This window comes from Crocodylus porosus, unplaced genomic scaffold, assembly GCF_001723895.1.
Source record: "Crocodylus porosus isolate Cpor-Errol unplaced genomic scaffold, CroPor_comp1, whole genome shotgun sequence".
Lineage (NCBI taxonomy): Eukaryota > Metazoa > Chordata > Crocodylia > Crocodylidae > Crocodylus > Crocodylus porosus.
The window spans coordinates 42,747,758-42,763,865 of NW_017728947.1; the positions used below are offsets into that span (position 1 = coordinate 42,747,758).

Genomic DNA, 16,108 nt, shown 5'->3' on the forward strand with positions numbered 1-16,108 from the left:
GTGTGTCAGTTGGAAATGCCCCATCCAAGAGCACAGAGGAGTGAGCACGTTTCCCAGGCTTCTCTGCCTTGCTGGTTTCTGAAGGGTTAAGTGCCAGTTTCTGAGTGTCTCTAAGGTGACACCACACTCTGGTGTAGCACTAGCACAGCCCTTTTCCCCCCACTCTCTCTCTCTCTCTCTCTCTCTCCCCCTCTCTGCTTTGTCTTCTGGCTGCTGCAGCTGCTGCAGGATCTATGCACGGGCACCTTCCTTGCTGTCTCTTTTTTGCCTCTGAGTTTGGCATGTCTTGCAGAAGACACTGAGGTAAAGGGTCCAACTCCTGGAGACTCAGCTTTGAATCCTAAAAGAGGCAGAGGGGAGCCCGCTGCTCTCTGCAGAGTGGGAGAGCTTGGCCCTTTGGAGATCTCTTGCCTCCTGAGATTATTTTTCCAAGCAGGATCCAGCTTCTGGTCCCCTTGGCCCCTTCATTGTTCACCCTCCCAGCAGCAGGTGAATTTTGGACAAGAAGCTCAGTGCCACTGAGGTGTCTGGGATATTCACATCTGGATTTTGGGGTGCATCCTCCAGGGAGAAGAGGAGACAGCCTGAGGCAGAGCCAACTGTTCTGCGCTGCACTGACTCCATCCAGCAAGCGGGTAAATAAGATTGGCAAAAAAAGTTAGACTGTGCATTTTCCTGGGACAAGCCACCTCAGGAGCATCTCTGAGGCCCCCTGCAAGACAAGTCAGGTGCAGCGCCGTGGGGCTGGTCTGTCTGGGCTGTGTGTGCAGCAGGAGCAAGGCTCTCCTGGGCTGGTGGAGGGTCATATAGATCTTAGGAATGGCTGAAGCTCCTGGGAGCTGGCAAGGCTGTGCCCCAGCCCAAGAAGATGAGGTGGCCAGAGGAGCTGAAGCCAACCTACCTGGAGCAGTGGAAGCCAGGGAGGCCAAGCTAGGCCGTGACTGGGACCCTGGATGGGATGAGAAGAAAGGACCGAGGGCTGCAGCTAGTCCTGCTGCAGAGGCACAGGTGGAGGAGCAGTTTCTGTACTTGACCATCAGAAAGCAGGTGTCCTACAGGTAAGAGACTCCCTGATTGCACCACTGGGGGGGTGGGGGGTGGTGACAAATGCAGGGAAGGGAGGTCCCCGAGCCAGTCCTGGATTCCCTTAGGTCTCCCCATCCCACTCCCTGAGGAAATCACAAAAGAATATCAGCCCTTTCCTGCCAGGGCAGCAGGCCCTGCCATGCATCAGGAGCTTGGCATGCACCATCCCAGACACCATCATCCCATCTAAAATCCTGCCCTGGGAGAAGTCTGGGCCATGAGTCCAGGGTGCTAAAGGGGGAGGAAAAATAGTGTCCATTACTCTGGGGTGGATCTGCCCCCCATTCAGCTCATGTCTCTGTAGGGGTATTTTAGAGAAGAGCTAGTGGGATGGAGCTGAACCCCTGGTAAGCCTAGGTGTTAGCTGTGGCTGGAGTCTGGGTGATGGGAAGGGGTGGTGGGAATTGAAGCCTTTGGTGTAACAGCCAGCAGTCTGTAGTATCATGGTGAGCTTCATCTTTTCTGCTCCTTTTCCATCAAGCCTATCTCTTTTTAAATAGTCCCCTAAAGTCCAGCATTGCTCTTCAACCCGGGTATCCTGTCACCTCCAGCCTCTGAGCACAATGCCCTCAGAGACAGAGTGAGGGGTCCCTCCATCCAAGGAACAACCCTTCCTCCCCCATAACAGGTATCCCACAACCCTGTTCTCTTTCACTGCTAACTGCCTATTCCCTCCCTCCCTGCTCTTCGGGCTGTGGGCATGTTAAGCTTTTCCACAGCAGGGAGGCCTCATGGATTTGTGCCCGCTACCTCCTGGGAATATCCCCATGGTCCTGGCCATTCTTGTGTCCCAGACCTGCTTTGTGCTCTGTGCTGGGTGCTGTCCTTCCTGCTGGGGCTGCCTCTGCTTGTCTGGTCAGAGGGCCCAAAAGACAGACATTACTTCTCCTTGCCTCCCTCTGTCCCCTAAAGTAAATAGCCCTGCACTTGGTACCAAGTGCCAGCAGTCTTCAACTTGTCCAGGATGGCTAAATATGGATAGCCAACTGAGGGACAATCTGCCCAGGATCCTGCTCATGTCACGATGCTCCCAGCAGCTCAGACACCACCACTCCTTCTCCCAATGAACGTTGGGACTGGATTGTCCTCAGGGCTCATGCCCTTTAAACCCCTGTGTAATTCAATTGACTTTCATGGAGTCCTGTATTGCCCTGAAGTATGCAAGAAGAGGGTAAGTCTAGTGCTGGGGTCTAGTGCTGCTTGCCTAGGTCCAAGAGGGGGTGCATTGAGCATGGACTATAGGATGTTCATGGGAGCTGTGGGACAGAGCCAAGAGGCAAAAGCTGGACCTGGCTTGGCAAGCAAGTCCTGCTGAATCCTCCCAGTTCAGTGGGATGATTTGTCAGTCGGCAGTCAGGAAGGGCCTGAGAGGCTGTGGTCTTCACACTCTGAGGGTTCAGGGTATAATACCCTGTGCTGAGGAAGTGTACAGAATAGATGGATAGTCTGGTTTGCAGTGCTTGCTTGAGATGTGAGAGACCCAATATGAGTTTTCTGCTCTGACACCACTTTCCTGTGTGACCTTGGGCAAGTCACTTGTTCTCTCTCTGCCTCATTCTCACTGGGAATAGCAGCGCTCCCCAATCTCACAGAGAAGCTGTGAGGACAAAGCCACTAAAAACAATGAGGTGCTTACACAGTATAGTTAACAGTGCCCATGGGAGTACCTCAGGCAGACAGGGGCCAGGAGCTGACTGAGTTCAACTAGATGCTCATCCTTCCCTTGGTTGTGGGGTGGGAGTGGATGGGATCTTTGACCTGCAGTCAGGATGCTGCCCATCCTAGTACTCTTGGCTCTCTGAGCCCTGAGCAGTCATGAAAACACCTTCCTGGGAAGTGTGGTGAAAAGCAGGCATATGAGCTGGGCCATGGGGCTGATTTGTCCTAATTTGGTCTATCAGGGCTTGCTCCCTGAGGCGCCAGACAAATTTAGAAGCATTTGTGCCCTGATGACAGTGAGAATGAGAGATTATCTTGCACTGTAAGGAGGGAAGAGAGCAGGATTTTCCTTTCTTAGCTCTTTTCCTCCAGATGTGCACAGTACATTTCATGAACAGATTAGCTGGCTCCAATTATCCCATACTCCCCTGAGGAGGAACATAACATATTGCAACCTAATTTGATCAGCCTGGATTTGCTCCAGCACTGTCTAATATTTCTAGGGATCATTTTCATCCTGCTACTCTACACACGGCTCTGCTGATAAAGTCCTGACCCACACAGCCCCTGCTGCTACCCCAGGTCAGCATACCCCTATCCCCCTTGCCGCTCTGCTAATGCATTGCAGTCCTGAAGCCCCTCTCTCTCCCTGCTTGCCACCAGAAGAGCTCCAGACTTCTGTGATAGCTCTGTGAAGGGGCCACTGGCCAGGCTGGGGCACTGGGACTGTATCCATCTGGTTATCAGGGTGCAAGGCGCTTCGATGTGCTTCTGTTGCCATCATTCCTTGCTGGCATCTGAGTGAGAGGTGGGAGGATGCTGTGCTGGGGAAATGACTCACAGCAGGATTCTGCTTCCTGGTGGTTGGTGAAGCTACTAGGACAGTGGTTCTTAACCTTTTTTTTTTTTTTTACCAGAAACCATTTGTTAACATTGATGGTCAGTCCCAACTCGCTGCCCTCATCCCAGGCCCCAGCCCCCCAGTGTGTGGGGCATGGTTTCCCACGTTTTTCTCTTTTAATTAAAGGAGCAGCCATTTTTAAAGTTTTTTCGCAACCCTTTCATACAGTCTTGTGACCCACTTTTGGGTTGCGACCACGGGTTTAGAAACGCTGTACTAGGACATCTGGCTTGGTGGCTTCCTGTGGAGTGTGGAGCAGACATGGATGCATATTCCAGTAGGACAGGTTGCACTGGGAGTCAGTGCTGGGTGAGGACAGGGAACAGTTCTGTAGTGCTGGGCCAAGCATACATTTCATACTGACTCTCTTGCTCTTTCCTCTGAGATATTCTGCTTCCCTGGGATGAAGAAGCCCCTAGTGCTGCCTTTGAGCATCTTCTGGCCACTCCCACAAGATGATGCTGGTCTAAAGGAGCTTCCCCAGCAGTTAAAGGGTGTGAAAGTGCCAGGGGGATGTGCCATGTTTGCTTGGAAGCACCGTTTCCTCCCTGAGCTTCGGAGGTCACAACAGAGCTCACGCCAAGGGAAGGGTATCTGGCCAATGGTGTATCTGGGGGGTCTGAGTCTCTTGTCCCCCTCCCCCAACTAGCCTGCCTCTCCTGCTGCAGCCATGTTGGTGCTCACAAGAAGCAGGTGACATCAGCCATTATAGAAAGGGTTTGAAATGAGCAGAAATTATACTGTGCCTGTATAAATAAAGTCCCTGCCATAAATAGCTGCTGTGATGCATGGAGGCGCCTTGGGCGGTAGAACAAGAGCTCAGCATACAGGTTATATTTAGTGCTTCAACTTGCAGGTTTGTGCCAAGCCAGCTGCTGATGCTGGATGGTGCCACAGTCTCACTGACTCAGGGACATTCGCCCTGCTGAGAAGAGGCGTCTGCAATGCCAGCAGCTCCTGCTTCTGCTCTTGGTGGTCTAGGAGCCTGAGCAGGTGCCAGGGTTTTATGGCTGGCCCCAACAGCAACTTGTTCTGTGGCCCCAGACAACTCACTCAGGTCAGAACAGTCGAAGTCGAAGGCTTTGAAGCTGCCTTGTCAACATTACTCCAGGCTGTTTTCCATGGTGCTGTGCAGTGCCAGGGGAAAGGGCAGTAGGCTAGGGTGCTCAGCTCTTCCAAGAATCTGGCCTTTTACCTACCTTGTTTTCAGCTTGTCAGTGTGAATACACTCAACCGTGTTGTCCTGCACAAACATGTGGACAAGCCCTCACAAAGGGACCCTCTCGGGGTCGCCAGGTCACAATGCCTTAAGCAGTAAACAACACACTTGGACTCCTTTGTTACCAAACCTGAGTTGATAACTCTTTTTGTATCATTAGTCTTGGTGCCAGGGAATCAGAGGCAACCCTTTCATACAGCTGGAATCATTTCACATTCTTTCCCCATCGCCACAGTGTTTGGTGCCTCTAGCTGCCCCTGTTGCTGCCAGGACCTGGGAGTCTATCTGCTGAAGAACTGGTGTGCCCAGATATCAGGGGAGCACCTAGGGAATAAAGAGAAATGTAGCCAGGGAACATGTGTTAACTTCTGCAAAGGGGAATTTGAGAGCCATTAGAGAGTCCATGTCATCTGGTTGGAGCTTTCCTGCGTTGTGCGCACTCCAGGACCTGAATCTAAGGCCTGAGCTGAATCCAAGACCTAAGCAGCTGCAGGGACTGCATCTAGGCAGGCTTCAGATAGTAGGAAGGCCCAGAATGTAGGAAGGGCAAGATCAGTGTCTGGAGCAGGGTGTCCCCTGCCTCCCACAGTAGCCAGGCAGGCCCTGTGAGGCTGGGCCTGGTGACACTCCTGCTGCAGCTAGGAGAGTCTCAGATGTTGCGAGTTCTCTCTTATCTCTAGCCGTTCCCCATAGGTTTCTTGCTAGTGTTTGCAGTAGGATTAGCAGTGCTGGCCTCCCTTTTCACCTGCTCCCAGCCAACAGCTCCAGGAGCTGTGCAGGTTGATAAGCCTGTTCCCACAGCAGTCCAGAAAGCAAAATGTTGGGGGTGCAATGGCTTGGCACTTGGACTTCTTGTGTGTTTGTGCTTCGGGCAAGGAACAAGCTGTGGAGAGCTACATGGAGTGACTCCATTTCCCTTCCATTCACTGCCCTCATGGCTCCATCTGGCTCTGGGAGACCTCCCACAAAAGCAGCTCCAGGGCTGGCTGTAAGATGCCCGGTCATCCCTGTCTCTTGTTTGTCACTTCATGAGGCATGTGAGCCTTGTCCCTCCCCTCCAAAGCTGACTCTTCTGGGAGAGCAATTGAAGAGCAATGCTGGACTTTAGGGGGCATGCAGCCTCTCTGTTCTATCCTGAGAGCCTAATGGCAATCTCTGCACCCCTCCTAGGCCTCCCTGCTGTGGAAAAGCTTAACATGCCCACAGCCCGAAGAGCAGGGAGGGAGGGAATAGGCAGTTAGCAGTGAAAGAGAACAGGGTTGTGGGATACCTGTTATGGGGGAGGAAGGGTTGTTCCTTGGATGGAGGGACCCCTCACTCTGTCTCTGAGGGCATTGTGCTCAGAGGCTGGAGGTGACAGGATACCCGGGTTGAAGAGCAATGCTGGACTTTAGGGGGCATGCAGCCTCTCTGTTCTATCCTGAGAGCCTAATGGCAATCTCTGCACCCCTCCTAGGGGCCCCATGGAGAGGCAGAACAGAGCCTGCTGCAGCAAATTCATGCTTCTTGCATGCAATAGCCCAAAAATGGAGTCCTTGTGTCCCGCCATACCCTCCAGTTTGGCATTAGCCCCATGCCGAAAGCAGTCATACTTCAGCCTGCCAGTTCCCATGCCTATTGTGCACAGAGCCTGGCCCCCCTGGCAGCCTGTGGACCATTAATGAGCCCTGAGGCTGGAGCATCACTGCTCCTCACCAGGGTTGCAGCAGTGGCAGGTGGGATGTAGCAGATATCTCTCACAGGCTGTTCTGTGCCAAAGAGCTAAATATAGCCTGCTAAGCCTGAGTGGGAGGGGGCTGCTTTGTAATGTAAATAGCAAGGGGGAAGGCGGAGCTGCATAACAGGCCAGCCCACGTCAGCACGCAAAGTACAGCCAGGGAGAGCCAGGAGGGGCCGCTGAGGTGAGGAAGGCCTGAGGAAGGCCATGCCAGGAAAGCTGGAAGCTCTCTGCTGTTCCCTCTTCCTCTGTACTCCAGATTGGCTGGGCTTTGGAGGCTCCTGGGTCATTTTTCTCCCAGTGTGGCCCAAGGGCTGTAGTTCACCTCATTAGCTGCTATGCTTTCCACACTGCAGAGGAAACCTATTGAAACACATGGTAAATTAACAGCCTTTGAACTGGTGGCTGGATATCAGTGACCCTGGGAACAGAGCCCATTCTCTTTCAGAGCTACAGCTCCCATGTAACCCTCTCCTGCTTGCCTGAGAAGGGCCAAATGTGTGCAATGTGTGCCACACCAGAGCCTGGGCCACATAGGCAGGCTGGGGGCCCAGCGCCCCATGACTCCTTTACAGAGGCACGGTCAGATCAAAGGAGTCACAAATCAGTCATGCTGGCCCTGCTTTTGGTCCCTACAAGTGCACAAGGGTCCAGAAAAGTGCACAAGGGTCCAGAACAGGAGGAGGTGTAACAGGATGTCTTCATGTCCCTGGGGTTTTTCCTGCTTACTGCAAGGCTTGGGACCCAACTTAGGGCCTCGGCAGCTACAGAAAGGGAAGCCAAGAATCAAACATCAGCTCCTCTTCACAGATGCTTGGGAGCTACAGGAAGCCCCCATGCATTTCTGGAAGGAATCAAAGGCAGGGTTAACATCAGACCAGGAGCCAATTTCTCAGACCAGGAGCCAATTTCTCCTGCCTCAGCTAGCATATGATATGGCTGCTCCCTGCAAGCAAAGACTCATCTGGACCTCTGTCCATTGTAAGGACGCAGAGCACCCTGGGATAGGCTGCGGTGGGAATATGTTAACTCCCACAGTTACACTCAGCAGCATTTGCCCCTTCTAATATGTCAGCTCCTGATGCCAGGTCCCTACCTCAGCACTTACAAATGGTCTTGTCTTTTTCCTGGTCTCTGCTGGGTGCGTTACTAACTCAGTGGCAGGCTAGGTTCTTTGGGTAGATGTGATATATTTTATTAGACCAACTGACTAGTTGGAAAAAAGTTCTTAGCAAGCTTTTGGGCATAGTCACCCTTTATCAGGCATAGGGAGTCTCTGCTGGTCTGAGACTCCTTGGAGAAACTTCTTAAACCTGACGAAGGGTGACTGCGCCTGAAAGCTTGCTAAAAACTTTTTTCCAGCTACTCAGTTGGTCTAATAAAAGTTATCAGATCTACCCAAAGAACCCTGCCTGCCTATGTCCACAGACCAACAGGGCTACAACCAAAAAACTCCTACTAAACTCAATGGCTTTATGACAATACTGCCCTCTTGTGGCACCACTTAGCTGTGTGTCAGGCCCTGTACTACTATGCAGGTAAGGGAGATTTCTGAGATTCTTCTTCAGTTGTATGAGCAGGGAAGGTCTGGAGCAGGAGGCTCTGAGTCTTTCTGTCCCTGCTGTTGCTATGTGAGAGTTTGAGGGGGTCCTGCTATACAACACTTTGATTGTCACTAAGCCCTTTGTGACTTGATGCTGAGCAGAGCCCTGAAGCTGCTGTCATTGTACACATGTGCAAGGCAATAAGGTGCAAGGGCATGATGGCATTGTGAATGGAAAGCAAGGTGATAGGCAACCCCCCATCCCTTCAGCTTAGCTTTTCTTTTGAACCCTGTCTGCAGCCTTTTAATTGCACTAATCAGGCTTCATGGAGCCTCCTAATCAAACTGTCTGTCATTCCCACCCAGCTGTGCTTGCAGCTCTTTGACAGACATCCTTTTCCGCTCCCCTTTGTGCAGCTGGGGGAAAGGAAGTGCTGCTGCCTAAGGCTGGCACCCACAGGGCACTGGTGGGCAAGGCTACCCTGCCAGGATCCAGCTGGCCATGGTATAGGGTAGCTCATGCTGCTGACATTCCAGCTGGGCAGGGGCAGGAAGTCCTAAGTAACCGGCTTGCTCCTCTTAGTTCTGATCTTTGAAGAATGTGATGGGTGGAAGGGAGCTGGTGTTTCCCTTGCCCCACGCTGGCCAGTGCATTCAGCTGTCTCCCCATGCCCTGCTCTCATTGGGATCCTGACCCTGGGTCTGAACAGATGTCTAGCACATGGCCTGGGCCAGAGACACAGTTGAACGCACTTCCTGCCACCGCTGTGCCTCAGCTCAACCTGCTTTTTCTTCCACTTGGACATTTCTCTCACTGGGGCTGTGTCTGGCTGGGTGGGTGCTGCTTCCAGAGCTGAGCACAGAGTGCTCCCAGGTGGGAGCAGACAGCTCCACTTGCACTTTGTTCCTGCTGGCACTTGGGACTCAGTCTAGTGCCTGCCCTGCTTGCAGAAGGGCTGGCAGGGGTGGGGGGAGCTGCTTTGAGGGGCAGGGGTGAAGCTAGGTACTCACTGGTGCTGATCTGTGTGCAGAGAAGGGCATAAGAAGCTCAGTGTTTGTTTGCAAGGTGCTGCAGGATAGACTGCTCCAGGGGATCGCCTATGCTAGCAGCACCATATGCCCTGAGCCCAGGACATTCAGAGGCTACAGGATTTTAATGAAAAATTGCTGGTCCCAGGTGCTGTACACAACCTAGAAGTCTCCACTTTGAAACAACAATCCACATCACCCAGCCCCACTATCTCCCATTCCTCACATGAGAGAGGGCAGGTGGGGCTGTATACCACGTACTGACTGAGTTCTGGAAGTGCAGCAACACAACTGCTGTTTGGTGGCTGCTGGGAATGTGCAGTTTCATATACCAGACAAAGTGCTGTCCTGGCTGTGTGCTCACAGGCTGGCCCTGGTACTGTTCACTAGCAGAGTGTGTATGTTGGGGGTACTCAGCACCATGAGATTCCAGCACCTCTCCCTCCTGGATAAGGAGTGTGAAGCAAATGAGCATGTACAAGATACGGAGTTGCTCAGGATCAGCCTGGAATTCCACAGAGCAGAGCCTGGAGGATGAAGTAGGTTGCTAGGAGAGTGCCTGTGAGCTGAGCTTTGAGTAATGCAGAAGGGACTAGAGCCTTATGTTTGTGTGCCTCAGCTGCTGTGGTGCCTAAGCACTAGAGAAACCAGTGTTAACAGGCAACATCTTTGGATTCTTCACTAGAAGCAACCGAAGAAGATGGTCTCAGGCTCTATTCCAAGCCCACTGCACACTGGGCCGGGGAGCTCAGGGACTTCTGACTGTGGACAGGATCAGTGGCAGGGCTGGGTTAGACCTCTCTGGGTGGTGTGTGTGCTTTGGTTCCATGCTGGGTCTCCTACAGTGGCAACAGCTTCTAGGCATGTCCAGCACTTTCCTGGAGTTAAGAGAGCTAAGAAAATACATGTTATTGGAGGTTGCAAAATTAGGGAAAATTCAACTGTTGGGGTTTGTTTTGGTTTGTAATAAAGAGTCATGGACAGGCTGGTGGGAAAGAGCTACAGAAAGGTGAAATCTCAGGCATAGTACTGGTGTCCTTTGTGCAGCAGGGTTTCATGCTTTGAACAGAGGGACTGGAGTCAGGATTTCTGCCTCATGTGCCTGATTCTGGTGCTGCTGTTGGGGTAGCCAAGTGGAGACTTCTTAGGCCCAAGACACACAAATTTGGGCTGGTGCTGCTTCCTTCCTCAGGGAGCTGTGAGCCTGAAATCCTTATGGTTTGAAATCCTCACATTGCAGGAGTCAGATGCAAGCAGAGGGCAGCCATGGTCCGCTGTCCATGCTCACAGTATGGGATTCCTTATGCCTCTGATAGCCCTACTGAGATCAGGGACGTGCTCTTTTCTTCAGGTAGGGTGCTACTTTTGACCCAGGGGATGGGCTATTAAGGCTATTGCGTTGAAGTATAAGAACTTGAATGGGAAAACTCTACAAGCAGAAAGTGAAAGTGACCTCGAGATGTTGTCACATTTACAAATGCAGGGATGTGAAACCACCACAGTACTAATAATACTGCAAACAGCATCTCTGTCCTGGTGTAAGAAGTGGGTTTATCATTCCAAATTCTGAGCAGAAGGTGAATGGGCAACACCTGGCTCTTTCATTTTGCATTTAGCAATGGTATTAGGCCTTGGGACATAGCAGCCACTATCACCAGAGGGTTTCTGGTGCTGGAGCCATCACAAACCAAGCAAATCATCCATCTGGTTTCAAGTGTAAGGTTTTGTCTCCAGACAGCCAGACTCCTTGCACATCAGGCTGCCAAGGCTCAGCCATTCCCTGCGGACCTAGACTGTGTGGGTACAGAAAGTTTCAGGGATGGCACTCTTTGTTGAGATGCACCCTCCTAATGAAACGTGTTCTTGCTATTTCCATAGTTCTGGTAGCTTGCTTGCGTGGCTGCTTTCTGAACTACCACTACCGGAGACTGGCTTGGCGTCAGCAGGCTCTGTTTTGAAGTGAGAATGAAGCAGTTGAAATCAGACCAATTGGGGGGGAGGGCGGGGGGTGTAGTTATGACTTTCAATGAGTTATGTTCCTTTAAACGTCTGAGGTTGCTTTCTGTGGGCAAGAGTGCTGCCATTTTTTGCAAGGGTGTATGATGCATGCAGAGTAGAATGGGGAACACACTGTGCTCTCCCCCTGAAGGCTTTTCCTCTTGTGCTCCTTGTTTCCCTTCAGCTGCAGAGAATCTTACAAGCACTGAAAGATTCCCTGATCCCACTGACCAGCGCAGTATAAAAACCTGGAGCAAGGAATAGTCCTGAAGCCCGGGGGATGCAATCAGGACTCTAGCATAGATTGCTTACTGTGTCCCTGAGCCACCACCATCCCTGCTGGGGCTCATTTGTTGTGGGGGAACGACATGCAGTGATTGGGCTGGGCTGGGCTGTCTCTGTTGGGGTGCTGAGCTGATGGTGGGTGTTTTCCCTGCAGGGGAGCGGTTTTTCGCAATGGAGCCTTGTGCCTCAGGACTTCTTGTTGCTTGCCTAAACTGGAGCAGAGGCTTCTCTCGAAAGACAGCTGGGTGTCCCAGCTCCACCTACGTGGGAGTTTGGCATGTGAAGTGGGCTGTGAGGGCTGAGGCACCGCGTGGCATGCTGCAGCAGCAGCAGCCTTCGTTACACTTCCAGGAAGTGCAGAAAGAGGAACCAGGTAGAGGCTGTACACGAAGGCAGGGGCCTTGTGCGGCTCTGAGGCCAGAGAGCTGGTAGGGAAGGACCTGCCCTTGGAATGCCTCCAGAGCTCTGTCACAGCAGGAAGGACAAGGGAGTGTGAAGCCAGGGCATGAGGAGGAACACCTGCCTGTCCTGTGGCAAATGTGGTGGCAGCGGTCATGGGATCTCCCGCAGAGCCCACCAGAGGCTGCAAATACAAGGTACCCCCTGTGCCTAGAAGTCTCTGTTAGTTTCTTCTTGCTGTCTGGGCTGATGCCCTCTGTCTGATTACCTTCTGCTGTCTAGGAGGGAAGAATGTCTCCGGGGCTTGCCCTGTTCCAAGCTCTTTGCCCCCCTCCTTGTTGTCCCCTTTCCTTCTCCCTCCCACTGCCTGTAGTGGGATATTGTGCTTGTCAGGGGCTGACATTCATGTGGATGTGTGTGTGGGTGGGGGGTGGTAATCGGGTTTGCTCCTGGTCATGATTCTGTTAACACATGGGAAGTGCATGACAGCGCTGGGTTCTTACTTGTGGTGGGGATAATGAAACCATTCCCCTCCAAGTGTCTTCTGGAAGAGAGTAGTGGGTTCGGCTGCCAAAGTGTGCCTAGAAAAGGGTTGTGGGGACTCCTAGGAATACACATTGCCTGAAATTGCCTAGCTTGCTACCCAGGATGATACCCCACCCACATCCCCCACATGGATCTTCCTCTTCCAGGAAAAAGGAGGGTCCTCAGTGCGACTTAGCCTGGCACAGAGGGAAACAGGAGGGGTGAGAAAGCGTCCTGTGATAATTCCTTTTCTGTGCAAAAGGGTTGCCAGCTGCTCCCATCACCAAGAAAAAGGGTGGGGGGGTCCCTTGGTGAAATCAGTGTTTCCATTATTAAACACATAATCAAGGCATGTGCACAGCTTTCCCTGGGAAAAAGACATGTGGACAGCCTTCCCTTGGAAAAAAACATGGAAGAAAATTCCAAGATTTGCTACAGGTGAATGGAGGCAGGGAGTATCCTCTCCTCCCCCTCCCCTAGGCCCTGTCCTGCGGAGATGCTGTTTTCATTACCCAAGTGACCCTGCGATAACGCTGTGATACTTAGCAGCCATTGGCAGTTTCCTGTCGATGCAGTGTTTTGGCTTGAATGGTGCATGTATGGGTGAGCTGGGGACAGGGTGTGGACTAAGTCATTGGGGGAGCAGGTACTGAGAGAAGACTGAATGGAGGAATTCTAATTTCTGTTGAAGCAACATGAGAGAGCCTTGCTTAGGCTATGTTTCTCCCTGCAGGAGTTATAAATGCAGTAACCAGTAATAATAAGGCAGCCTGAATAGAGGGACGGTTGCAGCAGGCTTGTGGGCTGCTCTTCCTGGAGTCTTGCTCCGGTGCAGAAAGGGAAGGAAGTTTGGCTGGCAGCTAGTCTAAACTCACAGATCTGTTGTGCCCACTCTAATGGTTGGTATCATGGCAAAGATGTTTGGCGCCTGGGGCAAAGCCTGCAGTGCCAGCCCACCAGAACCCCACACATGGATTTGAGGGGCACACCCCCACCATGCTTGCCTGGGAGTGCAGAGGTGGGAGCTGCCCTCCCCCATCCCTGCCCCCTCCCCCACAATGAGCTGCTCATGGCTCCGTCCCAACCTGTGCCCCAGCTGGGCAGCACTTATTGACACCCCTTTGCTTTCATACCTGGGGCGGTCACCCTGCTGCTTCCCCCCCCTTGCTACGGCACTGCTTATGGCTACCCCACCTGCTACAAGACTGGAGCATGTGACCTGTAGGCAGGTACTACCCCTGCATGGGCAACTCTGGATTAAGGGACTGTACAGGTCTTTTCTGAAGGATGGTGTCACCCATTGTGCTTGGCTGGGGGCTGGCAGGGGATACTGCTGAAGCTTGCTCCCTGCTTGTCTCAAAGATGTTTCCATTCGGCAGCTAGGATATGGCCACAGCTTGCTGCTAGGTTGGAGAATACCAAGGGGAGTGGAGGAGGGGAGGGAGCCTAGAGGCCATGGCCAGGGCCCTGAACTTGGCACAAGGATGAATTACTGGAACGGTTGGTGAAGTGGAGTTGGCTGGGGAAATGAGTGAGCTGCCTGGCTTCTGCTTCAGTTGGAATCATTTCACATTCTTTGCCCCATCGCCACAGTGTTTGGCGCCTCTAGCTGCCCCTATTGCTGCCAGGACCTGGGAGTCTATCTGCTGAAGAACTGGTGTGCCCAGATATCGGGGGAGCACCTAGAGAATAAAGAGAAATGTAGCCAGGGAACATGGGTTAACTTCTGCAAAGGGGAATTTGAGAGCCATTAGAGAGTCCATGTCATCTGGTTGGGGCTTTCCTGAGTTGTGTGTACTCCAGGACCTGAATCTAAGGCCTAAGCAGCTGCAGGGACTGCATCCAGGGAGGCTTCAGATAGTTCTTCTGGGGAAACTTGCAGTCAGGAGTCTGGGACCCAGAAGAGGATCTAGCACAGACCTGGCCTCACTTCCTGTTGTTCTGACTTCATTGTCTGTATAGTGATGGCTCCCAGAGGCCCTTCCCAGAATGGAGCATGGCTAAGCCAGACAGCACACAAACTCAGCCCTGCCAAGGAGAGGTGACAGTCCAGTTTAATGCAAGATGCTACATTCAGGGCAGCAAACAATAGGAGGGGAAGGGAGGTGCTGCCTTTTCTTTTTGAGGCTGGGTAGTAGCAGCTTCCTGCCAGCACAAGGGAGAGAACAAAGGTGATGCTGCTTCATTTCCTGAGCTGACAGGCCAGGGTGGGAGGGTGGGGAGTCTCAGCCTGTGCAGACCCCTGACAGTGCAAGATGGACACCCTGAGCTCTAATTCTGGCTCTGGCAGTGAGACTACATGCATGGCCTTGAAGAAGCTGCTTTCCCTTTTTCCCTGTAACGTGAGGTTTGTAGGAATTAATGTATGTACAGAACTTTAACACCATTTAAGTGTTGACTATCAGCATCAGCCTTCTCCCCCATCTCTGACCCCACACACACCTCTTCCCTTTCCTGTGCAAATGCTGAGGCCTCTGTCCCCTCCTTGCTCTACCTCAAAGAGCAGTAAAGCTGCCAGCAGTGGGACCCAGGCAGGTGGTGGCCTTTTCACCAGGACCTGAAACATCCCTAGCCTTCCACATACTTTTGAACTTGGTCGGTTTCTTTCTAAAGTACCTGCTCCCTGTGATGCCAGCTTGCATCCCACCAGGGCTATTTCCCCTTTCAGGCATTTACTAAGGTGCTTAGGAACATCCCATGGTGCCAGTTGCCCAGAGGCTGCACCAATCAAAAGATGGGCTTGCAAGTGACGGCTATGCCTGCCTGCTAAGCAGGGAGGCCAGGCAGCTGATGCCAAGCTGACATATACAGCGAATGAGCCAGCTTGGAGCTCAGCTTGTGCCTTGTCTGTTGTGATGGTGAGTGGGTGGCCTGAACTCCAGGACATATACAGAGGTCCCCGCTGTGAGGAAGCCCCACAGCTGGAGTCCCAGATGGTACCCGCAGAGTGTTGATCTGAGGAAGCGTCCTCTGCTGGAAGTCCCCGTTAGCTTTGCTTGAACCAGCACATTGGGCACCTTCCAGTACATGCGGTGGCATGAAGCAATTCCTTCACGAGGTGCCGGGGCTTGGCTGAGAGGGTTGCAACATGTGCTCATATGAGCTTGATTTGGTGCCTGATAAAGGGAGGCCTCGACAATGCACTAAGTGAAAAAGCAGAGACAATGGCAGGAAAGCAAAAGGGCTGGCAGGATGTGGCTTCCTGACAGCTGAACAAATCCGAATATGGCAAGGGCACTACCAAGCCAGGCTTTGTGCTAGTGGCCGCACGGTGCCAGCCTCGAGACATCTTCTTTGTAGGGTGGCCATCATAGAGGACAGTCTGGTTGTCCTCTATTGACACGAAGCCTTGAAGAGAAAAAGAGAGGACACAAAGGTGTGGAGCTGTGCACCAATAGAGGACACGGTAGCAGAAAACCGGACTGTCCTCTATGATGGCCACCCTCCTCCGTGCGGCCGAGCGCGTGAGGTTGGCTCAAGCTAGAGCTTCCAGGGCGGGCTCCACAGCGAGCTGAGGCTTCAGCGGGTGGCTCGGCCTACCGCCGCCCAGCCCCAGGGGCACGGTGGCGCGGTAGGGCTGTATTTCAGAGGGCCCTGACCATTCGCCCTGCCTCTTCACCCCGGTGCCCACCTCAGCTACCCAGGGCAGCGGTCTGGCTCGCTGATTTACTGAGTCCCACCCTAAACATCCATGAACTCGGCTGCCCAGGCCGAGTGACTTCCTGCCTCGGGCTGCCTGGTACCCCG

General features: G+C 52.8%; 1 protein-coding gene across 3 annotated transcripts in view; it reads left to right on the top strand.

Moving 5' to 3' along the window:
• Positions 1–202: 202 nt before the first annotated feature.
• Positions 203–16,108, top strand: part of DGKZ (diacylglycerol kinase zeta) — a 94,956-nt gene continuing 79,050 nt past the window's right edge. Inside the window, exon 1 of one of the 3 annotated variants that reach the window (XM_019551252.1) lies at positions 203–1,058. In XM_019551252.1, coding sequence (XP_019406797.1) covers positions 820–1,058 — 239 coding nt within the window. In that variant the 5' untranslated portion in view covers positions 203–819. Of the gene's footprint in view, positions 1,059–11,836; positions 12,034–16,108 lie in introns of those variants that run through there. The other 2 variants (XM_019551253.1, XM_019551254.1) reach the window with 2 other exon arrangements.